Raw genomic sequence first — 27,054 nt, 5'->3', positions numbered from 1 at the left:
GACCACTGGGCACTTAAACCCCCCTCCTGACCAATTTTCAGCTTTCAGTGCTCTCACACTTTGAATGACAATTACTCAGTCATGTAATACTGTACTGAAATGAATTTTTTGTCCCTTCTTTCATACAAATAGAGCTTTCTTTTGGTGGTATTTGCTCACATCTGGGTTTTTTTATTTTTTGCGCTATAAATGAAAAAAGACCGAAAATTTTGAAAAAAAAAACACATTTTTCTTAGTTTCTGTGACAACATTTTGCAAATTATTAATTTTTCTTCATAAATTTTGGCCACAATTTATACTGCTACATATTTTTGGTAAAAATAACCCAAATTAGTGGATATTATTTGGTCTTTGTGAAAGTTATAGAGTCCACAAGCTATGGTGCAAATCATAAAAAATTGATCACACCTGATGTACTGGCGGCCTATCTCATTTCTTGCGACCCGAACAAGCCAGGAAAGTACAAATACCCCCAAATGACATCTTTTTTGAAAGTAGACATTCCAAGGTATTTAGTAAGATGCATGGTGAGGTTTTTGATGTTGCCATTTTTTCCCACAATTCTTTGCACAATAAAGTTTTTCTTTTTTGGGTTTTTTTTTTTTCCCCACAAAATTGTCATTGTAATAGGTTATTTCTCTCACATGGCATGTGTATACCACAAATGACACCCCAAAATACATTCTGCTACTCCTGAGCATTACAATACCACATGTGTGTGACTTTTTCACAGCCTAGCCACATAGAGAGGCCCAACATGCAGGGAGCACCATCTGGTGTTCTAGGAGCATAAATTACACATCTAACTTGTTGACTACCTATTACACTTTTGAAGGCCCTGGAGCACCAGGACAATGACACGTGACACTGATGTGGCACTGATGACAGATGACACTGATACGTGGCACTGATGGCACGTGACACTGATGACAGATGGCACTAATACGTGGCACTGATGACAGATGGCACTAATACGTGGCACTGGTGACACGTGGCACTGATGACATGTGGCACGGATGACAGATGGCACTAATATGTGACACAGATGGCATGTGACACTGACAGGTAGCACTGATGACAGATGGCACTGATACGTGGCACTGATGACACGTCACACTTACAGGTGGCACTGGGGGCAGGTGGCACTGGGGGCAGGTGGCACTGGGGACAGGTGGCACTGAGGACAGGTGGCACTGAGGACAGATGGCACTGGGGACAGATGGCGATGGGGACAGATGGCACTGATAGGTGACACTGGGGACAGATGGCACTGTGTTGTGTTAGTAAGTGATTTTTTTCAATCACAGCTGCAGCCATTCGCTCTCCCTCCTCACACGCTGTCTCTGTGTGAGGAGGGAGAGCCGGCGATGAGAGATGATCTCATATGTTTACATATGAGATCATCTCTTATTGGACACTCTGATCGAGTGCTAAATGGCCACTGTGATTGGCCATTTAGCACGATCTGTGATTGGCTGTGTCCAAGGGACACGGCCAACACAGATTTCCCCCGCCGCGCGCCCGCGCACAGGTAATGTAAACAGGAGGACGTCCAGGGACGCCCTCCCGGCAATTGAGTGCCGCACTGTAGCCGTCTTTCGGCTATAGCGCGGGTGTGAAGAGGTTAAGGTGGTAATTAAACTCACTCGGTGCCTTATCTGCATTAAATTAGCATCAGAACCTGTGTAATTCATATGTGTTCAGGTTTAAAGGGATGAGATGGCAACCCTACGCAGGTGTTCGCAGAGAGCAGTGTGAACTGCCTGTGAGTTAAGGCCCGTAGACACACAATACGAAAATCGGAAGTAAAGTTTGGTTCGACAAACGATCTGATAATTTTTGGATCGTTAGTACGGTGCTTTCGACAGCCGATTCTGTTTTTTCGGCAGACAAAAGCTGGATGTGCAGACTATAACATTTTTGTTATACTTAGTACGGTTTTCGTACGAAAAAAATCGTAAGAGTTATGCCCTGTACACACGATCGGACTTTCCGACGGAAAATGTGCGATTGGAGATTATTGTTGGAAATTCCAACCGTGTGTAGGCTCCATCGGACTTTTTCCATCGGAATTTCCAACACACAAAGTTTAAAAGCTGGATCTAAAATTTTCTGACAACAAAATCCGTTCGCGTAAATTCCGATCATGTGTAGACAATTCCGACGCACAAGTGCCACGCATGCTCAGAATCAAGCAGAAGAGCCGCACTGGCTATTGAACTTCATTTTTCTTGGTTCGTCGTACATGTTGTACGTCACTGCGTTCTTGACATTCGGAATTTCCGACCAACTTTGTGTGACCGTGTGTATACAAGACAAGTTTGAGCCAGAAAGAACACATACAAAAACTATTCAACACATGACGTCACTTCTCAAGTCGTATTATGCCATACGAGAATTTTCTTATTGGTGAGTAACATCTTCACTTTCGACATGAGACTAGCATGCAACAAAAAAAAACGGATGAACGGTCATCCGAAAATCTGATCGTGTGTACGAAGCTTTAGATGCACAGGAATCGCGCTGGTTCCCACATCGCAACCTCTTCTGGAAAATGCTAATTGGCTGGAATGTTCAGCGCTTTCTTATCGCTGACCTAAAACATACAAGGAAAGTGTGATTGGCATACTTCCGCTGACTCAGAACAATACATTCATCATGCCAACCAGGCAACTAGCATTTTCAGAAATGAAATAAGCTCTGCAATGGCAGCCTCCCTCTTTCATATTGTTAAATGTAATCAGGGATAAAAGAGCCATTTTGGTTCAGATAATCTGTTTCATGCAAATGTGTGCCAGACCCCCTCCCCTCCCTTCCTTGCATTCCAAGCCTCCCAAAATGCATGCTATCAGTCATCAGAGTGATGCAGCCTCTCCTCTGCTGCAATAACCTCACCCACATAATAATCAGCTGTGGGCTAGTGAAGCTATGCTTCCTCTCTCCTTCCAGTGACAGCAATAGAAGGCGGAGACTCAGCTCAGTTCCTCTGTGCTGCTATTCATTTCCAGGAGGATTGCTGCCAGTCTGCTACCTGCAGCCCTGTCCCTGCACACTGTCACATAGGCTGGCTGAAGGGGCCATGCAGAGGTGCACAGGGGGGCTGTGATTGCACACACATTGCTCCCACCTTTGTGTCTCCTCCAGTCATCAGCACAAGCTGCAGCAACCATCACATATGTCTGCGGCATAATGGAAACAATGGGGATAAGAAACAAGGGTCAGGAGAATGGGCAACCCCAGGAGGAGGAAGAAGAGGTGGACCCCAGAATCCAGGTACATGATCTACCATCAGATGTCTGTGGAGGGGAGGTGTGTCTGCTTCACCTGGCTAGGAAGGGCAGGATCAGACATCCTAGGGGTCCTGCTAAGCCCTGGCAGAGAATAATGTTTGTTATGGCTGCTTTGTTTTTCTGTTTGTGCTTTTGTATGTTTTTTTTTTTTTTTTTTTTTAGATGTGTTTTATATATCAATATTGATTTTTGTAAAGGAACTCACTATACTAATATAAAACTGTTAAGTCTTCACAAGAGGCTTATTATGACTGCTTTTGTTGTTTTGTTTTGTGGCTTGGAGATATATATATATATATATATATATATATATATATATATATATATATATATATATATATATATATATATATATATATATATATATATATTCAAGATTGTTATATTTGTATGTTACACGGATCACAGGGCACATCAAGATTCATTTAAATTTGTAAAAGAAAAATTAAATTAAATTAATCTTGATGTGCCCTGTGATCCATGTAACATACAAATATAACAATCTTGATAGCAGGTGTGTGTGTGTGTGTGTGTGTGTGTGTGTGTGTATATGTGTATATATATATATATATATATATATATATATATATATATATATATATATATACCATTGACTTATGTATAGAGTATGGGAAAAAATAATAAATATATATTAAAAAATCACTACCATAGTAAGATGGGATCACGTTTGGAGTAGATGACTAGTCACCTACTAACATGAATCTTCCCATCAGGAGATTTTAGATGTCTTCTATGTTTTATAGATTTTTTTTTTTTTTTTTTTTTTTTTTTTTTTATTTTTAACAGGGTTTTTTTTTCCAGCAGCAGTGATACAGTACTATACTGTTTAGGTTGTTTTTTTTTAATGTATTTCTGGCATTCATTACTAATGAACCTAGAAAATCCTCTATTTATCTCTAAAATGTTAAATGTGCACTACAGTGCAAATTCCAAAATAACTTTGTATACCCCATATGGAGTGCTGTATATACCATATGGGCTTATTAATTTGGTATTTCAAATATCCTGTTAAGGCTAAAATGTTTTTTACACCTCACTGTTTTTGACCCTGTGAATAGGTTGGAATATTACCTTGGTTATTTGATATTAAATAATCTGTATCAGTATGATGTCATTGTAAGACTGCAATAGGGGGTGGTTAAGCCAGCTTGGAAGGGTATGCCTTTAAATAAGGATAGACCGATTGGGGGGCTGATATAGTTGGTCGACTGGTTTACCAACATCAGCAGATTGGAAAACTTTGATGTGATGTGTTTTGCGTGGATGGGTGACGTACAGTGTAAACGATGAGACCTGGGGGTCTATTTATCAATGCTTTCTCACAACTTTAACACAAAACTCACCAATTTTTCTTATTGAATCTTAAGTGAAAATGGGTAAATCTTTGAAAACGTTGATTAATTCATCCCTTGCTGGAAAGTCTCAAATTAAAAAACAAAAAATGTTGATGCATCATGACACTGTATAAGCTTTCATCGTTTTGCCTGTAGAAGACCTTTATTTTTTTTTCAGGTGTCAAGATACAATAATCCTATTTTTCTTTTTTTTAAGAAGTTATTTTATACTCGTGTTCGTAGCAAACATTGCTGTTGCAGCACGTGTTTCCTACACAAAGGATTTTACAGCATACTCCTTTATCACAAAATTAGTCACGCTATTCCCTTTTGTCTACACATTAACTGCCACAATCTATTCTTTTTCACATGGGTAATCTAATGATTGTCATTTGGGTATATTGGGGAAAAAAAAATCTAATATAAAGCCCAAATAACACGTTTCATTTCTGCAAATTATGGAGGCCGTCATAAATTAATTGAATTATGTGCTGGGCATTAATCATAGTTAACGCATACTCGTTTTCTCTGGACCAGGTTAAATATTTTTTTTGTGTAAGACCTTATGCGCACTGGGAGTCAATAACGCTGCTTTTAAAGTATAACTAAAGGCAAAACTTAGTGTTTTTACAGATGGATTAGAACCCCTGTCAATTTTTATTGCTGTTTGTGTCCCTGTTGTCCTCTTTTCTATTTGTCCTGTTTTACCATTATCGTTTGAAAGTAAAAGAAAATTCCAATTTTTGGGTTGTCCCCAGAAAAGTAATAAGGGGGAAATCTTCCAACAGGGACACTAGTTCTGGTGACCTGGGGGTCCCCAAGGAATTCCCTTAATTTGCAGAGATTTCCTCTCACTTCCTGTTTGGCCATGGGACAGGAAGTTTAGGGAAAACTCTACAATGGGACACAGATGGCAAAAAAAATCTGACAGGGCCTATAACCCTCCCTTGCTCTATCCAAAATGGGGCGGAGGGGGTTGGCCTATAGTTTTACTTTTAAGCGCTCATTTGCTTTTGACTTTAAGACCAATTAGTTTAAGGGATTTGCTGTTCCATTGTTAAACTGAAACACAAATACGGCATATTTTTCCCTATGCAATATGGGGACAAACTTAAACAATCCATTCAATTTGAATGAAATCAGACCGGCTCTTCTACTATATACTGCAGTTGTTGGTAGATCTACAGGAGATTGTGCAGCTAGATTGGATAGTGTATAACCAGTAGTTTCAAGAGTCATTGTTTAATATTATTAAAGTGGTAGTAAACTATGCATTTTGTTTTTTTTTTTACCTACAGGTAAGCTTATAATAAAGCTCACCTGTAAGTTAAATCCAATATCTCCTGCATGCATCGTTAAGGAAGTATTTGCTTGTTTGGTAGCCACAAAGATCCTCCTGCAAGCATTTACTCTTTTAGGGTGACACCAGTCTGTCCCCGACTCCTAGTTACTCTTCTGCATTGTCCTCATTTCACACAAGCTCCCTTTGTAGACTACAAGTGCCTTGCTGATATCCATTGCACACTCATGGTCCATTTATTATACACCATGGTTTAACAAACTGCTTTAGCAAAGTATGCACATCCCTCCTTCTTTTTTGTATTTATTTATTTTTTCATACTGGTTAGGAAGGACAAGTACTCTATACTCGCACTGAAAAGGGTTTAAAAAATTAAAAAATCCTCTGCCACACTGCATTGTCAGGATTTTAGACTTCAGTTTCCTTGAGAAATACAGCTTGGTCACCAGCCAACCGATTGGATGGTAAAGAATTGGAAGCACCGTACTGAGCTTGTTGCTTTGCTCTTACCTTTTTTAAATATGTTCTCTGTAGTGCTTTTTCCATTTCTTCCTGGAGTCCAAATAATAAAAAATGCTTTCTTAAATGAGCCAAATAGTGGGCATTACTGAGGAAGGCCTGTGATTGGCCGATACGCGCCTAGAAGGGAGGAGCTGATAGTCACGTTCAGCCAGGCACCGTGTATGTGGACACCGTGGTGCTACTCTGGAGGTTTTATGTGATTTTAAATGTTTTTATCTTGTAAGTGCAACTTGTCTCTTTGGGGGCTTTGAATAAATTTGTATACAGAGAACACTATGGTCTCTATACTTATTATTTACATGTCTTCAACTCATGGAATCTTGAGCCAAGTTGAGAGATGATCCGTGTCTTTTAATATTAATGAGCTGAGTTACCATTAAGAAAAGACCCACCATTGATTGGGAAGAGGAAGTGAGAGCAAAGGGCTTGTGGGGAGATCCGCATATGAGTTTTGACTCATCTGGGAGGTGAGCGCGCATTTTTACTGGTGGTGATGTGCACTCCTTTTTGAGGATGAACAATCACTGTGGTGGAATTGTGTGGATACACTGATCACAAGAAGAGTGTTTTTTATTTCTTCATTTTTTTTTCATTTTATGGACTATTCATTTATATGTAGGATTTATTTATTTTAGAGATTTGCACTTTATATTTATAAGTTTACACATAGTGCTACATTTATTTATTTACTATCCATTTTGAAATTAGTGTGGTGTACCACTTGGAATGTTTAGCGGCTGTGCACGTTTATTATTAGGTTAACTTATTTAAACATCACATCACATATTTTCCTCAAAATTCAACAAACAATACCCCATAATGACAACGTGAGAGAAGTTTGAAATCTCCACAAATCTTTGCAAATAAAAAATAATAAAAAAAAAAAAACAAAAATAAATCCCACTTTGTTTAAGCACCTTTTGCACCAATAACAGACTCAAGTCTTTTTGAGTATGATGCTACCGGTACAAGCTTGGCACACCTATTTTTGGCCAGTTTCTTCCCATTCTTCTTTGCAGGACCTCTAGAGATCCATCAGGTTGGATGGGGAGGGTCGATGCACAGCCATTTTCAGATTTCTCCAGGCATGTTCAATCAGGTCCAAGTCTGGGCTCTGGCTGGATCACAGCTTCGAGAGTTTGAAAAAACATTCAAGTTAATTTTACAAAGCTAACACATAAGGATCAGGATCCTTGTTTTGAAAATAGTAGCTGTTATTTTCAGCGTGTACAGTGAGATCTGAAAACTATGGTTATTTTGACAAACATAGTCCTTATCCTTGTGATTAAAGCTTTGTGAATTGATCCTATAATAGTATAAAGGTCCTGGGATCTTATTGCCTGCCTTCCTTCCTACCATCTGTGTGGCCGTGCATTGTGCGGGGCAGCGGACCAATAGGTTTCTAGCAGGTCTATCATCCCCTCACAGGCACGTCACCACATTCTGAGGCCCCAATTGGCCATTTTAATATTGTCCTCGGGGAGCAGAGCACTGCACCCTGAGCCCTCCCACCCTGCTATGCCAGCGAATCTGCAATGGCTTTCAGCTTCTGGCTTCCCGGCAATTCAGAACCCAAAAAGAGGACAGAAGCTGCGGCTTCCACGCCCCCCTAAATCTTCCAGCACCAGCCGCCACTGTTTGCCTGTGTGGGCATCTTAGGTTTGAGGGGTGTGTGTGTGTATGTGTGTGGTGGTGGTTTTTTTTTTTTTTTTATTATTTTTATCTAATGGAAAGCTACTAGGAAATCAAAATATATCTGTTTTTTTAAATTTTTCGGGTGCTCCCACTGAAGTCTTTTGGGGCCAAAAAAGCTTGCAGCTTTGGAGCTACAAGCTTCAAGCTTCAGGTGTGTAGAGCCACAATTGAAAGCCGTGGGGTTTTGTATGTTGAACGTTTTTGAGCTTCAAGCTACAAAACGCTTTGGTCTGAATGGGGCCACAGTTTGAAAAAGCTTGTTTAGTAACAGTGCAATGACAATGGCAATATCTGCCAATCAAACTGACCTGGAAATGTCCAGTGTGTATCAATGAAATCTGATTTGCTAGTGACTGATAGCTATACTGCTGCGTTTTGCTCTGTTATTCAGCAGGACCCTCTGCCTTTACCCAGTTATCCAATTTACACAGCAGAGCCATTGTAGCTTTGTGTATTATTGACTTCCACCTTTTAAACCCACCACATCTGATAAGGGCTGACGTCAGTTTTCCTTTTTTATTTAATTCACCAGACAAGTGTGGTCTTCTATTAGTGACTGACGTGATATGCTAAATGCATTAGGATTTCATAACAGCAGCTTTGTTGCAAAGTTTCCTTTTTGTTTCTTCTCTTGTTGTCCTCAAACTTCTCCACCCATGTATACATTTTTAGTTTTTGTGTACAGCGGTGAACATTCATTTTTACTTTTTGGCTTGCTGTGCTACTTAAAGAACTAGCCCAAATTGTCATATTCCTGATATGTGCCTGTTGTACCGTGTACTTGTATGGAAATGTATCCTCTTCTCTTTGTGTGAAAAAACCTGGTGTTCCTGCCAGTCCCTCTGCTTTCCTATCAAAAACTGGCCACTCTAGGCACGTGAACACAGCGTGGTAATTTTTCCTGGCTGTGCTGGGAATGCAGCCTGCTCATCTCCAATGTTCAGACTTGTTCTGATACATTCCCCTCCCCTGAACAGCCATTCACTGGTTAAACCAGTGTGCTTCTGTTCTCCCAAACCCAGCTCCCTAGATTCCTTATGCAGCTGAGAACAGAGGGTATGTGTAAAAGGGGGGGAAAGTATTTATAATATTTTTAACCACTTCCTAATCATGCCATAGCCAGAAGACAGCTACAGAGTGGCTCTCTCGTTACGGGAGGGCATCCATGGACGTCCTCCCGGAACCACGCCTCTTGCGCGCCCCCTGGGGAGGAGAATGCAGGTAACAGGCAATCCTGACAGGGGACATGTACACAGAAAATCAGGGCACTGATCATCAGTGCACATCAGTTAAGTAGAAAAATTACTTATTTACAAAATTTTATAACCAAAACCTAGTGGGGTTTTTTATTTTAATTTTTTTTTTCAACATGTTTAGCAAAAAATAAAAACCCAGTGGTGATTAAATACCACCATAAGAAGGCTCCATCTGTCTAAAAAAAAAAAGTACAGTATTGCCTGACTGAGCAATTTTTGCTCCAAGTGCGATTAGCACTGAAAGCTGAAAATTGGCCTATAAAATATATATATAATATATGAATTAGTTGTTTTACAAGGTGAGTGTTTCTATCAGGGGTGTCCAACCTTTTGAAGAGCGAGGGCCATTTAAGCTGCTTCGAAACCGGCCACAATGAGTGGAGCGGAAAGGTGACAGGTCCGTGTCTGCTCTACTCTATGGGCCCTTCGATCTGCCCAGATGGAAGGGAACGGATCCCCCCTCTTTTTTTGGTGTGGGTTAGCTGCACTTTGCTATAGACTTCTATTACATTCTGCAGGGGTGGTGCACTTTCTGAAAGCACCCCAAACCTGCAGGTAATAACAAAAGTCTATGGCTCAGTGCAGGTGTTCTGCGCTGCACCTGCGGATCAGATTGAAAGCAGTAACCACTAACCCAGTAACCACTGCAGAAAAGATATGCCCATATATACACTGTGATTTTAGTAATAAACTTACCTTTTAATAACAGAAGCCAAAAAAAATAAATTACAGTGCTCACAAAATAAATTTAGCATGTGAAAACATCCATATACATTGGGGGTTATTTACTAAAGACAAATCCACTTTGCACTACAAGTGCAAACTGCACCTGAAAATGCACTTGGAAGTGCAGTCGCTGTAGATCTGAGGAGGACATGCAAGGAAAATTAAAAAAACAGCATTTTAGCTTGCACATGGTTGGATAATAAAATCAGAAAATCAAAATTCTTCCCCAATCGTGATGAGCATGAGTGAATAGTGGCACCAAAAAACAAGGCGTCATCAAGGAGGTACTTGAGGGTAAAACGCGTTGACGTAATTTCCTGTGTTTGAGTCCAGACTACGTCATTTCCTATTTCTGTGGAACGCACGCTGGATGTTTCCTGTTTATCACTGCAATACCTCATGCAATAGGTTATATATATGTGTGTCTCGCTCTCTCGCGCGCTATCTATCTATCTATCTATCTATCTATCTATCTATCTATCTATCTATCTATCTATCTATCTATCTATCTATCTATCTATCTATCATCAGTCTAATGCCCATGGGATGTCATAGGATGTCACCACGCTCATCTCCTGATTGAACTGGTGGTGCATGTACTGCTGTCCTCCTGCCTGTAAATACCCCTATGTATCAATGCACACCTAGGCGTTTACAGGCAGAAAAAAAAACGCACCACCAGCATGTTCAGGAGAGAGGCGTTTGTCAAAACACTGCATGCATTAATGCCAAACGCACATGCAGAACATGGCTTTAGGCATAAAGCCTAAATTTTTATTTTTTTTTTTCTCATACAACTAAATAAAATGGAAATGCATAGAAACAATGTCAAAACTTTATTTCTGCTAACGCTTTAGAGCATGCATTTGGAGTACTTTTCATTTATTGCTCTAGATTTTTCACATTGTTATTGTTATAGTCTGTTTATTCCTGTACATACAATAACAAGTTGTAGCAGTTGTATATGATGCTACACTGCGATGTTACCTTGTGTGATATTATAGTGTGGTGGATAAATGAACTACATGTCCTGTCTGTCAACCGTAGTTCTCAGAGGACTACAAGTGCAGTAATCTGCTCATTCAGAGTCCATTGACATGTCTTCCGTCTTTCTAACTGTAAGCCCAGTTTTGCAGATTGTATGCAAAAAAAAAAACCTTATTTTATTTTTTCTATAAAAATATGTACATTTAATGTTTTTGCTTAAGGGTCCATTCCCGGTTGTACAAGTCCAAAGTTGCACAGACTTTGCAACTTTCGGATTTGTGCAACTTTGATCTGATTTGTTGTCCCTCTGCAAAGTCGCACACTGTTGCATGTAAAACATTCAGGTACGATTTTCGTGCAACTTTTAAAGGTTGACCTTGAAGTCTATGGCTCTCAGGTTGCATGAAAGTCCTCCTCTTCCTTTCTCCATTGGGGGTCCCCCAAGGTTCTGTTCTTGGACCTCTCCTTTTCTCAATCTACACCACCTCCCTAGGTCAGTTGATTGCCTCCCACAGCTTTAAATATCATCTCTACGCTGATGACACCCAAATCTATCTCTCCACCCCCCCAGCTCTCTCCATCTGTCTCCTCACGCATCACCAACTTACTAGCAGACATATCAGCCTGGATGTTGCATCACTTCCTCAAACTCAACCTATCCAAAACCGAGCTCATGATATTTCCTCCCTCAGGCGCCACACTTTCCCTGATTTCTCTGTCAATATCAACAGCTCAACTATCAATCTGTCAACCCCCCCCCCCCCCCCCCCCCATACCAAGGTCCTAGGTGTAATCCTGGATCTGAACTAACCTTTCAGCCCCACATCCTATCGCTATACAAAATTTGCCGCCTCAACCTCCGCAACATCTCCAAGATACGCCCCTTCCTAACCAATGTCACCACAAAGCTTCTAATCCACTCCCTGGTCATCTCCCGCCTCGACTAATGCAACTCCCTCCTCATTGGCTTACCTCTAAATAGGCTAACCCCACTTCAGTCCATCATGAACCCTGCTGCCAGGCTCATCCACATCACAAACCGCTCAGCGTCTGCTATACCCCTCTGCCAATCCCTCCATTGGCTGCCACTCAGCCACCCAATTAAATCACTACATCACTAACCTAGTCTCAAAATACCAACCTAATCGTTCTCTTTGATCCTCCCAAGACCTCCTGCTCTCAAACTCCCTTGTCACCTCATCCCATGCTTGCCTTCAGACTTCTCCAGAGCCTCTCCCATCCTCTGGAATGCTCTACCCCAATCTGTCCAATTTTCTCCTACTTTATCCACTTTCAGACAATCCCTGAAAACTCATCTCTTCAGAGAAGCCTATCTGTCCCCCACCTAACAATTGTACATTTATCTTCTCGATCAGCACATCGCCCACAGTTATTACCTCTTGTATCACTTGACCTTCCCTCTTAGATTGTAAGCTCTAAGGAGCAGGGCCCTCTAATTCCTACTGTATTAAAGTTATTGTATTTGTACTGTCTACCCCCAAGTTGTAAAGTGCTACGTAAACTGTTGGCACTATATAAATCCTGTATAATAATCATTAGAAAACATGGGTTACGACTTGTCATGCGGCTTTAATGTCCAAAGTTGCATGACAAGTTGCACAAGTGTGAATTTATAAATTTGCACACATGCTGTGGCCAATCATGATCATGAAACAGAGAAGGGGTCCAACCACATCAACTTCCAGCTGGTGCCTTTTTTTTGTAGTGATCACTTTACAAAGCAGCACAGGAGCAGGGATCACTGTGATATGGTTGGCAGAGGTGGTGATGTAAGTGTGCCCAGGAGCACTTGGTTATAGCCCAGTGTGAGTGCTGACAAGGGGAGGAGTGGGGAGGGCAGATACTCAAACTCGGGCATTGTTCAGTTCACTTGTGTCAACTCTGGGTGCACCGTAAGTGTAGTGTGCCTGGGACAAATTGAAAGAGGTGGTCCTTGGCATGGCTGACTTGTGGACCCATACGGTTTGCTTCAGTGTGAGCACAAACCATGCTTGGGCACATAACTAAGTCACTGAATGCTGAAGCAGGGATGTGGTCTGGTTGGCAAAGGTGATGATGGAAGCGTGACCAGAAACTCTTGCCTATAGCCCATTGTGAAAGCAGACCATTGGGGGGAAGGGGGACAATCCCAACTCAGGCACAGTTCAACCGTGTCCCTTGTGAGTGCACAATGCAAGTTCCCTACAATAGAGAAGAGTGTATTATAACTACCTAAAGTTGGCCATACATTATACAATTTTCTTATTCAATTTCCTTTAGATTCACCTTCAACTATGTAGTGCAAGGGCCTGCCTGATTGCATACAAGTTGAAAGTGTTTAGGTTTGACCTCATATTATATGGTTTTCGGTAAATCTAAAAGAAAGTTGTACAAGAAAATTGTATAATGTATGGCCAGCCTAACTATTGTACTAAAGGATAGAAAGGGGCCTCTAGAAGCAGCAAAAAATATGAGCAGCCATACCAAAACTTGCAATAGCCCAATATATTAGTTACCTTTTGGAAAAAAATTTCCAGATCCAGCTTCTAGAAAGTTTTTTTTTTTTTTTTTTTTTTTTTTTGCCATGTTAAAGTTTGAACACTCCAAAATTTTCTTAAAGACTCAGTCACGGCCCCCTATGTCCCAGGAGCTTCTTCAAAGTGTTTTCGAGGCTGCGGTCAGGAAGGAACTGCATACCATATCTGGTGGCAATGTCCTAAGGTGAGGCGATTTACAGATATGAGTTTATAATTTCATCTTTACCCTCACTCAAATCTAACAAAATCTCCTAAACATGCCCTGCTGGGTTGTAAAATGAAAGAAGCCTCGAAAAACCTGAGACGACTCCTCAACCTTATCTTTGTGTCTGCCAAAATCACTATAGCTAGAAACTGGAGATCGACCGTCCTCCTCCCATTTAACCAACTTAACACAAACTTTCCTGGCTCATGATAAATGAAAGGCTCTCAGCAATCCTGAATGACAAAATGAAGGTGTTTGAAAAAGTCTGGGGTCCATGGATCAAATACTTTTCTGGTGATCCCCGGACTATACCCGACTAGTATGTCTTCTGGTGGCCCAGGCCAGTGCGTGGGGTCTTCCTTCTTCCCTCTTTCTTTCTTAATTTTCTCCCTCCCCCTTTTTACTGGTGTGCTTACGATATTTTGCATTGTAGTTACACTAATGGAGAATAGAATGTCCCCTCCCCCTCCAGTGGAGGGAACCTTCTTTTTCATGTGTGGAGGGTGAACAGTGAACTCCATCTATTCAAACCAATTTTATGCAAAGGGTAGGCCATAATGAGTTAACTAGGCTTTATAGCCTCTTGCAAAATATAACGGTCGACTTGATCATGCTGGAGAATACTTAAGATCTCCGCAACTAAGTGCTTTGGACATGCCAATGTTTGGTGCTCTAGAGGCAGTAATCTTTAGTTATAATGGGGCTTGGGGCCATACGCCTTTTGCTCTTTTGTTTTTTTGTTAATGTAAATCCTTCCTATTTTCTTGCTGTTATTATATAAGCACAACACATTATGGAAATTGTGAATTGTTTATAGTCTTTTAATGTCCCTTTTTGTTTTTTGTTTTTTTTTGTTTTTTGTTTTTTCCCTTTGTTACTTTTTGTGAAAACCTTTTAATAAAATCTATTGAAACAAAATAATCAGTCACCTAGCGCGGCACTACCCCCCCATAACCCCCCCCCCCCACGTGCGCTGTCTGCCGGTCGGTCCGGCACTTACCCCATCAAGGTGGCAGGCAGTGGCTCCAGTGTCCTCCTGAGCGGCTTCCTCCTCTCCTTCCGCCCTGCGTTTTGTCTCCTCCTCCTAGGCACCCAATAGGATCACCTGATGCTTTAGCCAATTAGAAAACTGGTTTTACGACCCACTTCCTGATTGGCGGGGAGCAGATTTAGTGTGAAAATTGCAAATATTTGTTTGCTATCGTCGCACAACTGGGTGAGCGTGAGGCCACCCTCCTTCTTTTTTTTTCTTTTTTTTTTTTTTTTTGTTTAAGCCTCTTAGAGCCTCTGGCGCTAATCACGTTCTTCAAAAAAAAACAGTCCGGAACCCTGTATTTAGATCAGGGGTCCAGGCACATGGATGGAGGGGCGGCACCTGTGCGCCCCTAATGGACGGGCCGCCACTGCTCCTAGAACAGGAGAGGGCAATGATGTGCAAATTGTTGGACTTTGCTAAGTAATTGACTCTCCTGAAGTAGTCAAATGTTCTAACAGGTTCACAGGCACATTGCGAGTGAATACAAAGTAATTTATAGAAAGGAAAAAACATAAATAAGAATTTAAAATACCTTCCTATGCTTTTACCTGCAAGGTTTTAAAGTCGGTGGCAGAGTCACAGTTCCACCCTGACTCAATCAATTTGTAGGCAACTAGTGGGTGGTTTGTATTTCTTCTGCTTGGCATCTCTGTCTTTTGTAAGCCATGAATACTGGTATTGGTGATTGGTTAAAACCGAGCTGCTTCCTAATCTATGGGATTGCCAACAGGCATTCCTACAACAAAAACAGACTTGTACTTAATAAATCTTGTAGCTATTGTCTCTTCATTCCATGACTGAATTTAGCTAAGAATGTAATTATTTAGCTTATTACAACATGAAGCCCCTATAGGACAGCCTTTCTCAACAAAGCTTCCATGGAACTCTGGGTTTCCTCAGGGGAGAGTAGTGGGAGATTGATCTTCTGCCTACACTGACCACCAACGTGAGGGGTAATTTTCTCTGGTGACCACCAATGTGAGGGGTCACTTCAATTTTCATGGTCTGTGTTTCTTTCCTGGCCATTATTCATAGTTTTTTACGATTTATTAGGTAAACAAGATCTATATCACGGTAATGTATCAAAAGCATTCAGTCTAATAAATATAGTGGGGGTATCCTGCAACCTGAAAACTATAGGGTTTCTTTGATTTAAAAGTTGTGACTTGGAGGTTAAATGGGACTGAAGGCTCACTCCATGTCACAGCGCTGGGTGCCTGAACAACCAAGCAACTAGGGAGCAGCTAGGAAGGGATGGCAAGTTAGGTCAACCTGTTGTTTTGTCTTACATGTAGGGCTGGGGAAAAAATCGATTTGAATCGAGTTGAGAGCTCAAACCAATTAAAATTTTCAGCAAATAGATTTTTACTTTTTTTTTTCTTCCACCAGGACCGGCGCCAACAACGCGCCGGTCCTGAGGAGCTGCGGGCAGGAGTTTTTAGGCGGGGCCGCAGCTTCGGCCTAGTCCGCGAGGCTGGACGCCACGGACTAGACCGAAGCTGCGGCCTCACCTAAAAACTCCTGCCCGCAGCTCCTCAGGACCGGCGTGGTGTCCATAAAAAAACAAAAAAACAAAAAAAAACTCTTCGAATCGTGAATCGAGGTTTTTTTTTTTTTTTTAACGCAGGTTTTTTAATTTGTTTGTTTTAGGATAAAATCGCCCAGCTCTACTTACATGCCTTATCTGTTGCTTTTGCCCTTTAAGTTTTTATAAGGATTTGACATTCCTGAATGCCTGCGGAAGTCTGCCTAAAGTTTCAACCACCACTTCCCTTAACAATCTATATCAGCGATGGCAAACCTATGGCATGCGTGCCACAGCTGGCATGCAGAGCCCTCTCTGTGGGCATGTGAGCTAAGTCGCCAGATCGCTACCCAGGTCACATGACCTCTAGCTAGGCTGCCTGTGATTAGTGCACTGAGACAGACGCGGGTGAATTGAAATGTCCCAGAGTGTGTAGTCCAGTGATCGCAGGTAGAGGGAAATCCTCCGCCATGTCCTCCAGCCCGGGAGCTTCGCTACAGCTGATCCCAATCACCACACTCAGCTGATAGTCATTGCCAGCTCTATATAACAGACGGGTGGGGAAGAAGGGGCAGCGCTGTGCTTGGTGTAGAGTGTGGTAGCGGCTCTACAGTGTACGGAGATTTACCATGTAAGTGGCTTTGGTTCTATAATCTGATGCTGGATGGGTTGGTGTAGCCTGAGCAGTGCTGGGTGTCACTGCTGCCCCTGAAGGATGGGGATTACTGGGGGCTCGGAGCAAGGTGCACAGGTTAGAGAGGAGGGGGCGCTGCACCTGTCGGGAAGGGTGGGGACTCCTAAAAAGCCATTACTGTACTGCGGGCCGTGTGTGATCTCCTCCTGGGGATCCAACATATGGTGGGAAAAGCGGAGCGGAGTTCTGTCGCCCCCCCCCCGGACGCAGTCACATGACCTCTGGCACGCCACTCTGTACACCTGTTGCAGTTTGGGCACTAGGGCTTAAAAAGGTTCGCCACCACTGATCTATATAGTTAACATCAAGACTGATGTGGATGTTGCTGTAAGCAACTCTAAGAAAACGTCCTAATATGTTTTAAATGCTTTTGTAGAGGTTTGCTGATGCTCTTCAGACTATCCTTGACAAACTAAGATTACAAAAAATAACAATGTGAACTAGGCCTCAGTGCAAAATGTTTGAGTGGAGCATATGATTGAATCTGCTTTCTTGTATTAAAGGACAAGTACAGCCAAAGTTTGTTCGCTCTGCACTCCTGTGACCTGTTTTCAGCAGACAGCGGGCTCCACGTCACAGAGCCGGGAAAGATCGCGACCATATGGTCGGGATCCGCCCACATGCCTGGACTGGCATCTGGCTCAGCCTCTCAGTGAGCTGCCTAGAGTCTGAGCCAGCCACTCCCACCCCGCCACAGCCCAGCGATCCAGTGAGCACGGGGTGCAGAGCAGGGAACTGAGTGATCGGCGTTGTTTGATCGATCGGTTCTCAGTGTTGGAGCCAACGGGGACAGATGCAGCATTGGATTGCATCCACCTAGGTAAGTATGATTCACAGAAACTCAATTCCTATACTTCTCTTTTAAATATGAATTGTGAATGCTAGCCAAGCATGTTAATATTTCTCCATCCACGCTAAAAAAATGTGGATGGAGAAATCACCACTGCTGGCTATTGTATTCAGACAGCTGAACCACCTTGCGCCTGTGAGAATACATGAAAATGACAATATCTGGCTGATTGACTGACGCACCATATTCTTTTCTGCTTAGACTGAAGAAACGTAATCACCATCAGTACCAAAACCTCTTCATATCTATACTATGACCCAAAATGCAAGAACAATCCAAAATGTGTGCTAGAAAAATACTAACTAGATTTATATAACATTTCTTCAAAAACCTGCAAAAATAATTGAAATGCTTAATATCTAGATCAGTCACAGCAGAGAGAAAAAAAAAAATAATGTCTGCTCACATAATAATGTAATAAAAACATCTTTGCCATTCTGAGGCTTCCCTCCAACTACTTTGCATATTATTTTCTATATAATCTGAATCTTTACTTGCCAAATATGCTGCAGAAACCGCCCTCCAATGAGTCTGGCTGCATCAATTTTAATGATGGGCAGCTGAAGCTGCTGTCTGTCCACTTCCTGGATGTACACAGACACACCTCCAACTTTGCAGCTCTCATTGGCCCTCTTATGACTCATCCCCCCCTCCCTTCCTGGCAGAGAGCAAGAGAGAAAAAACTGTGCATGATGTCATACATAGTTACATAGTAGGTGAGGTTGAAAAGAGACACAAGTCCATCAAGTCCAACCTATGTGTGTGATTATGTGTAAGCATTACATTGTATATCCCTGTATGTTGCGGTCATTCAGGTGATTTTCTAATAGTTTCTTGAAGCTATCAATGCTCCCCGCTGAGACCACCGCCTGTGGAAGGGAATTCCACATCCTTGCTGCTCTTACAGTAAAGAACCCTCTACGTAGTTTAAGGTTAAACCTCTTTTCTTCTAATTGTAATGAGTGGCCAGGAGTCTTATTAAACTCCCTTCTGCGAAAAAGTTTTATCCCTATTGTGGGGTCACCAGTACAGTATTTGTAAATTGAAACCATATCCCCTCTCAAGCATCTCTTCTCCAGAGAGAATAAGTTCAGTGCTCGCAACCTTTCCTCATAACCAATATCCTCCAGACCCTTTATTAGCTTTGTTGCCCTTCTTTGTACTCGCTCCATTTCCAGTACATCCTTCCTGAGGACTGGTGCCCAGAACTGGACAGCATACTCCAGGTGCGGCCGGTCCAGAGCCTTGTAGAGTGGGAGAATTATCGTTTTATCTCTGGAGTTGATCCCCCTTTTAATGCATGCCAATATTCTGTTTGCTTTGTTAGCAGCAGCTTGGCATTGCATGCCATTGCTGAGCCTATCATCTACTAGGACCCCCAGATCTTTTTCCATCCTAGATTCCCCCAGAGGTTCTTCCCCCATTGTATAGATTACATTCATATTTTTGCCACCCAAATGCATTATTTTAGATTTTTCTTGAACCTCATTTGCCATGTAGTCGCCCACACCTGCTCCATGAGTTTTGGTGTACAGCTGTCTCTTGGCAGGTTTGCTGTTGTGCCATGTTCTTTTGGTTATGATTGATTTGATGGTGCTCCTAGGGATCAGATCATCAAAGATTTGTTTGTTTTTTTTTTTATAACCTAACCCTGATTTGTACTTCTCAACAATATTGTCCCTTACTTGTTTGGAGAGTTCCTTGGTCTTCATGGCAGTGTTTGGTTAGTGGTGCCTCTTGCTTAGGTGTTGCAGCCTCTGGGGCCTTTCAAAAAGGTGTGTATATGTAATGACAGATTATGTGACACTTAGATTGCACACAGGTGGACATCATCTCACGAAATATGTGACTTCTTAAGGTAATTGGTTGCATCGGAGCTTTTTATGGGCTTCATAACAAAGGGGGTGAATACATACGCACATGCCAATTATCATTTTTTTATTTCTGAAAAATAGTTTTATGTATATATTTTTCTAATTTTACTTTACCAACTTAGACTATTGTGTTCTGATCCATCACATATAATTCAGATTAAAAAAACATTGAACTAAAGGCTGTAATGTAACAAAATATCAAGGCACTGTATGTTGTTCAATACAATAAATATGGCCAAGCAAACTTGATCCTTAAAGCTGAACTCCAGGATCCTTTAAATAATTTGGCTTCCCCCATTTAGTAATCAAGGGTTGGCTTTTGGAGTTTTATAGTCACAAGAAGTGTTTAAGAAAAATATAAAGAGCATTGCATAGGCCTGGTGTCCTGACAGACTTCCTCCAAATGAAGACCATTTTCCAAGGAAATGGCGAGGTTTAGTTAGGGAGCGCAGGAAATGGGTTAATTCGTATTGGCGGCAAGCATTAATCTCAGGGACATTGTGAGCCTCAGACATTAGAGAAATGTATTCCACTCAGGGGCTGATAAGAAGTTCGATGCCCTTATAACCCCTGGCTCAACTCTCCTACCGAAGATTGTATCTGATTTGACCTGGGAGGAACTCGGTGTCCAACAATAGGTGTCTTGGAAGATGAAAAACTCGAAATGTTAGGAAGAAAAAATAGCTGCTGCATTTTTAGTGTGACATGCCGAGTTTGACAGGCATCACCACTTATCAAACCCTCTGATGTAAGTGAATTGGACTGTGACACAACTGCAAGCCAAGCGTTTGCTTTGCAGTTGCAGCTCAGTCCTGCAATACAGTTCTGCAGTTTGAAAAAACAAACAAAAAACAGGCATCAGGAAGTGGCAGTATCGCATACTGAATGCCTGCAAACCTTCTTTCACTGTCCTCTGAAAAGCAGTCCACTGTGGATCACTTTTCATGGAGGCTGTAAACACTGCTAACATGAAATCAGCCTTATACTGTTGCTCCAGATTTTCATTGTACAAACTACGCTACGTTTTTGAAATCTTTCCAACCTAGGCCTGTTATGGTATGGGCACACCGTTTTGCCAGTGGGATATGTAAGGCAAGTCATTGTGGAAAAAAAAAAAAAGACTGTATTCCTCTTTCAGCTGTAGGCAGGAACTCATTTGTTTGCTGCCCCCATTGTCAACTATATATCCAGAACCTCCTTGATTTGTACTACAGATAGAAAACCTGTTTACACCATGCACCAGCATTCACATGTTTTATAGATGGTTTATCAGTAAAGTCTTGTTGTTGCAATTGGAAGGGTCCCATACTAGAGCTGGGAGACGTTCAGTTGTAATAGGCTATGGCAAAACTTTCATTCAACAAACCAACAAAGGCGATCCATACATACCGCCTAATTTTTAGAGAAATTATTTTCAGGTCCAAGAGGACCCTGCTAAGAATTATATCTACTATTCATGGTATATTGGTGTTAAGAGTAATTTGTTGATACAGGAATCAAAAAAAAAATTGGTAGACATAATAAATTTGACACTGTGACATATGACACAGTGGGTCATTTTTCAACACCCTCTTGCTCTACATGACCATTTTAATTTTAGTAACAATCTTAAAGATTGAATATTAATAGCCAAAAAAGAAAAGGACTGTGAAAATGTTAGTGTACCCTTACACTAGTGGTCAGAGGAGAAGTGCCCCCTTACATTGGATGTCAGTGGAAAATTGTCCCCCATTAATGGTCAGTGTAGGTGGAAGATTGATGTCCACCATTGCTCAAGGAACCTCTGGAGGAACCCTAGGATACCATGGAATGCTTGTTGAGAAATGCTGTTCTACACAAACAATGATTGGTTAAACCGTCAAGTCCTTATTTTTAACAATACTTTTTTCCTATATACTAATTTTTCAAAAACAAATTCAATAATATAGAGGTTGGATAAGGCTGTGTTCAGAATTTGATCTTGCTTTCAGTGCAATTACAGTATGTAGTACAACATGGATTCTACTTTGAAGTGGTTTGCATGTTCTATGGGGCCAAAATCGAAAAAGCTGAAATTGCACCAAAGTAGTACAGAAACCTTTTCCAAAATCGAGTTGCACTGTTGTGAACAAGCACCATTAAAAACAAGGTGATCTCCATTTTCATACAATTCTGCGTAACTCTCGTTGCATCTGAACTCACGCTAGTGTTTATGGAGCCTGAAATATTTAGACCTATATAACGCTTTAATAGCAATTGTGTATTTTTTTTTTTTTTTTCTTTTTTCCTGCTGAACCGGCCGAAAATTTGAACGGTGTATGGTGGGCCTAAGGCCTGTTCTGTTTTCTGTCAACAAATACAATGGGTAGGCTAGGTAAAGTGTCGGCTCCCAGCATGCTTTGTCAGAAATGGGTCCAATAGCTTTTCTTGTGTCTTTGGAATCTTTATCTGCAGGAATATTAACAGAAACGTGCCTTTTTTCTATGTTCTTGACTATAGTTTTGGTTTGTTGTTTTGGGATTAGATATTACGGGACAAAGGGCAGCGCTGAGACATCAGCAGAGAATTCCTGTAACTAGATCCACATTTTCTGTTTTTACTTAACATTCCAGTCAAAGTTTGCAACACACATGCTATATGTTACAGGAAATGAGAAACCAAACACTGTTAGCTGAAGTTGTGTGTGTGTGTGTGTGTGTGTATATATATATATATATATATATATATATATATATATATATATATATATATATATATATATATATATATATATATATATATATATATATATATATATATATATATATAATATATATAAAAAAATTTTCACATTTTTGCCATTCTTTGACAGTACAATAAACATTTCCTAAATTGCTTAGCTGGTATGCTGACATATACTGACTTCAGTACTTTGAGTCATTGACCCGACACAATTATGCATGTCAGGAGGGGTGAGTTTATTGAGTTTATACCCCCTTCTCCTTTTCCCTGCCCTATCCCTCTGATCTGCCATTTTAAAGATCTGGGAAAGATAACAAGTCTGCCCCAATTTACATTAATCCTCCTTTAGCTCCGCAGCTGTATTAAAATTACCTAAAAAAAAGAAAGTTATTTAATATTTATGTAAAAAAAAATATATATATGCAGCGCTAGTCAAAACCTACATCAATTTAGGTGTATGTATGAATGTGAGTTAGGGACCTTAGCTTGTAAGATCCTTAAGGGCAGGGACAGATGTGAATGTATGATATACTGCATATGTAAAGCGCTGGGTAAATTGATGGCGCTATATAAGTACCTGTAATAAATGAAATAAAAAAAAAAAAAAAATTTCTAAATGCCAACTTGTGTGCAAAAAACATATAAAAATATTTTGTATTTGTTTTTTGCATATAAATTGTTTTTTAAAAATTGGTGTAGGTTTTGAGTAGTGCTGTTTTTATATATTTTTACATTTTAAAAATCTGTCTCCAGAGTCCTTTCGGGTGCATAGACCAGTATTATTGAGGCTTTTTAAAATGTATGGGGAAAAATGATGTATAAGTGGATATAAGCCAAGGTTTATGCATCCTAAAAGTTGTTGGCTTTTTTTTTTGGCTGTTTTTTTATCGATAAATATAAAATCCTTGTGATTTTTCTTTTGGCTGTTTTGTTTCTAGCTGTCCATATGTAAAGCCAATTTTTTGAGGTCATAATAAGCTCCTTGAGGGCAGGAAAATATGTAATTGTCTGTAAATCACTGAATAAAATATATGTACTGCATAAATGTCTGTAATAAATACTGGTACCCAATAGGACTGGTGATCATGATTTTGATAGTCTGGTATAAGGTGTATTGGAACATACTGGGCAATCTATTGGGGATCTGTAATTGTAATTTTTTTTTAAATCTAAATTGAAATTTTATTTTAAATCCACTAAATTTATTCCAGGTGCATCAAAACAAAAGATCTTTGCTTCTGTTACATTTAAAAACTACCCCAGACTAACTAGAAAAGCCTGTCCCTTGAGAGGATGTTGCAAAGGAGGAGGCTTGTTTCCTGTGTAGAATCGGTGATCTTTCTGCTTAGATCTGACACACCCCCTACTAAATTGAACCTATAACTCTGTCAGACCTATAAATCCCACCTATAGCGCCTGTCACCAGTGGTTGTAAAGGACCTCTGCAGAGAGACCACTGCTTCCACACAGAGTAGGTATCCTTCTCTGCAGCATGCTGGCAAGGTTTGTGTGTTTCTATTGTGGCTGCTTTCTAAAGAAATCAAACTGTAATAATTTGTAATAATTTTCACACCTGTATTGTATCTAGCTGATTTAAACAAAGGTTTAGTTGGGCTTTAAGAACCTCTGATTTGGAATCTCCTTACTGATTTAACTTTTTTAAACATTTTTAGTTTGTTTAGTCAGTATGTTTTTGACCTTTTTTTTAATTTTATTTTTTTCCCCATTTTTTCTTTTCTCTTTTATATAGGGAGAACTAGAGAAGCTTAACCAGTCCACGGATGACATCAACCGGAGGGAAATTGAGCTTGAGGTAAGTCTCAGGCGTATTTGTGTGATCACAGCTGGTTGCAGTAAACTCAAATGCTGATGATACCACTAGTCATAATAAAGCATGTACTGTACTGGGACATGTATATGGCAGATATTGTGCTGCAAAGTGACTATTCCTCTTACTTTCACACCATGTTGTTGGTTAATCTATAAATGTACAGTAATTAGGCGGATTATTTCTGCAAACATTGAGGAAAGAAAATGGATATTTCCCATGGTATCCAATCCAAAAGAATAAAAATATATACAAGCCCAGTTTACAAACATATGACTTACAAATGACTTCTACTTACAAACGGAGGGAAGTAGGAAGTGGAGAGGAAATCTACCCCGAGGAAGGGAAATTCACTCTTATTTTGCAGTGCTCATTGGTGTTCTCTTGTCGACCTCCATGTTGTTATAGGACAAGGTAATGATGTGGAGGTCAATAGAAGGAACCAGTGAAGTGCTGTGAGGGACAAGAAATATTGGTTTCCAAGTGAACATCCGCAAAAAATTTCTCTTGAAAGAAGCAGCATTCTGGAAAAGCAGACAGTGATAGAGGTTATGTATTCAGTCCTTTTTTTTTATTTTTTTTTTTTTATTATGTTACGGTTGTTTCAAACAAAAAATTCTGTACAGGATTGCTTTAAGAACGATGAGCTGTAATGTCTTACTAAGATGTGTCATTTGTTTGCTTTTATCAATCTTGTTTTATCAGCTGCAGCCTTTCATAACTTGGTCTGTGTCTTGCGGATCACATCTGGGAATGTGTATCTAGTATCCTGTCCTTCCAGTTTTGAATCTGATATACAGGGCCATCTTTAATATTGATTGGACCCTGGGCAAACATTTCCTTAGGCCCCCACCTTCCATGTAATTTCGCTCTCCACCTGCTCTGAGACATACAATAAATAGCAGCTAGACTCAAAATTTACTGAATCAGATCAGGCTGCGATTGGTTGCCAGAGGTTAGTGTATTATTACCGCTCACTTACTGGCTGATAACACATTATGACCCACTGACTATTTGCTAGAGGTTACAGCACATGACTTCTGCTTGTTGATTGGTTGCTAGAGATTCCTGTACACCAGTACTGCTCACTGATTGGTTGCTAGAGGTTACTGGGCACCCTTACCACTCACTAATTGGTTTCTAGAGGTTACTTCACATTATTACTGCTCACTGATTGGCTGCTAGACGTTACTGCATATCCTTACTGCTCAATGATTGGTTGCAAGAGGTTAGTGCACATCATCACTGCTCACTGATTGCTAAAGGTTTACAGCACTTCATCCCCTCACTGCCTGCACACCATGGACTGGGGAAATGATGGGACCCATTGATAAACAGAACACTCCTAGGGATCCTAGGACTCCTGGGAACAGTGGAAATGCTGGGGGTGGGTGTGTGTGTGTGTGTGATGTGATCAATGGCAATGCTGGGGGGTTGATGTAATCAGTGGTAGGGGGATGGGGATAGTTAGGGGGCAGTACACTGGCAAATTCTGAATCATGTAGAGCAAAGCTGGAAATCTTTGGCAAGTATATAGTGGGGGATTTACACTGACCCCCAGTGTGAGGGGGGGATTTGCACTGGCCCCAATGTGAGGGGGAATTTACACGGATCACCATGTAATGGCGGATTTTACACCACCCACCAATATAAAGAGGGATTTCTACACTGACACCAATGTAATAGGAGCATTTACACCAACCATTAGTGTAAGGGGGAATATACAATGACCTCCATGTAAGGAGGAATTTACACTGACAACCATTGTCGAGGAGATTTGTACTGTCAACCAATAAAGGGGGATTTCTACACTGGCCACGTATAAGGGGGGGATTTACACTCGCCACCAATTTAAAGGGGGCTTCTACGTGGACCACCAATGTATAGGAGGATTTGAAACTGACCACAAATTTAAGTGTGTGTTTTTGTTTTTTGTTTGTTTTTTTTTAACCAATATAAAGAGGAGTTTTAATACTGGCCACCAATGTAATGGGGATTTACACTGATCAGCAATGTAAGGGGGACCTTCACACTGGGCACTAGTGTGAATGATAGGATTGTACACCAAGCCCCAAAGTAATGAGAAGATTTACACTGGCCACCAATGTAACTGAGACATTTAGCCTGTGTTCACATTTGTGTGTGTCGGGATTTCATGCAAATTTGCTTTCCTGACACCCCAGAAACATGCTACCCTTTAGCAGATATATAGCAATGCCATTAATTGTCACGCATCTGCTGAGATGTGTGTATTCACATGCACCAAAATTCAAGGTGCTTTGGCACCATGTTATTTTGAAAAAGGGTTCCATCTCCAATTTGCTTACCTTTGCAGAACAGGCTGACGTTAGACTTAATGACCACATTTGTAAGCAGGACATTCAAGCAAGCCCCTTTACCTCCCCACTGGGCAGCATTCAGCAGAGGTGACGGAGGACACAACCTCAGGAGGGTGTGATATGAATGCCGCCTCTATTTACATACACATTCAATGCAGAGGGTCCGCGGCTATTTACATATCAATGCAGGTTATTTACATGTGTACACAGGGTCTGCAGGTGAGTCAATAGGGCAGATCTGGGTAGCACTAGTAACAGAACTTTGCACTTTCGGGTTCGAATTTTCGGGACACAGCACAGACTAAAACTTCAAGGCACAAGGCAATTTAATCTGG

At 40.9% G+C, this 27,054-nt stretch overlaps 1 protein-coding gene across 1 annotated transcript in view; it reads left to right on the top strand.

Annotated features, from left to right (window-relative positions):
* The first annotated feature begins 2,884 nt into the window (after positions 1-2,884).
* SH3BP5 (SH3 domain binding protein 5) overlaps positions 2,885-27,054 on the top strand; it is a 104,445-nt gene continuing 80,275 nt past the window's right edge. The window contains exons 1-2 of the mRNA XM_073630318.1: positions 2,885-3,273; positions 24,303-24,365. Of these exons, the coding sequence (XP_073486419.1) occupies positions 3,190-3,273; positions 24,303-24,365 (147 nt within the window). The 5' untranslated portion in view covers positions 2,885-3,189. The remainder of the gene's footprint in view (positions 3,274-24,302; positions 24,366-27,054) is intronic.

The sequence above is a fragment of the Aquarana catesbeiana genome, linkage group LG05, assembly GCF_042186555.1.
Source record: "Aquarana catesbeiana isolate 2022-GZ linkage group LG05, ASM4218655v1, whole genome shotgun sequence".
In the NCBI taxonomy this organism is placed as follows: Eukaryota; Metazoa; Chordata; class Amphibia; order Anura; family Ranidae; genus Aquarana; species Aquarana catesbeiana.
The sequence above is the reverse complement of the archived record's forward strand: the minus strand, read 5'-3'. Positions and strand labels throughout refer to the sequence as shown.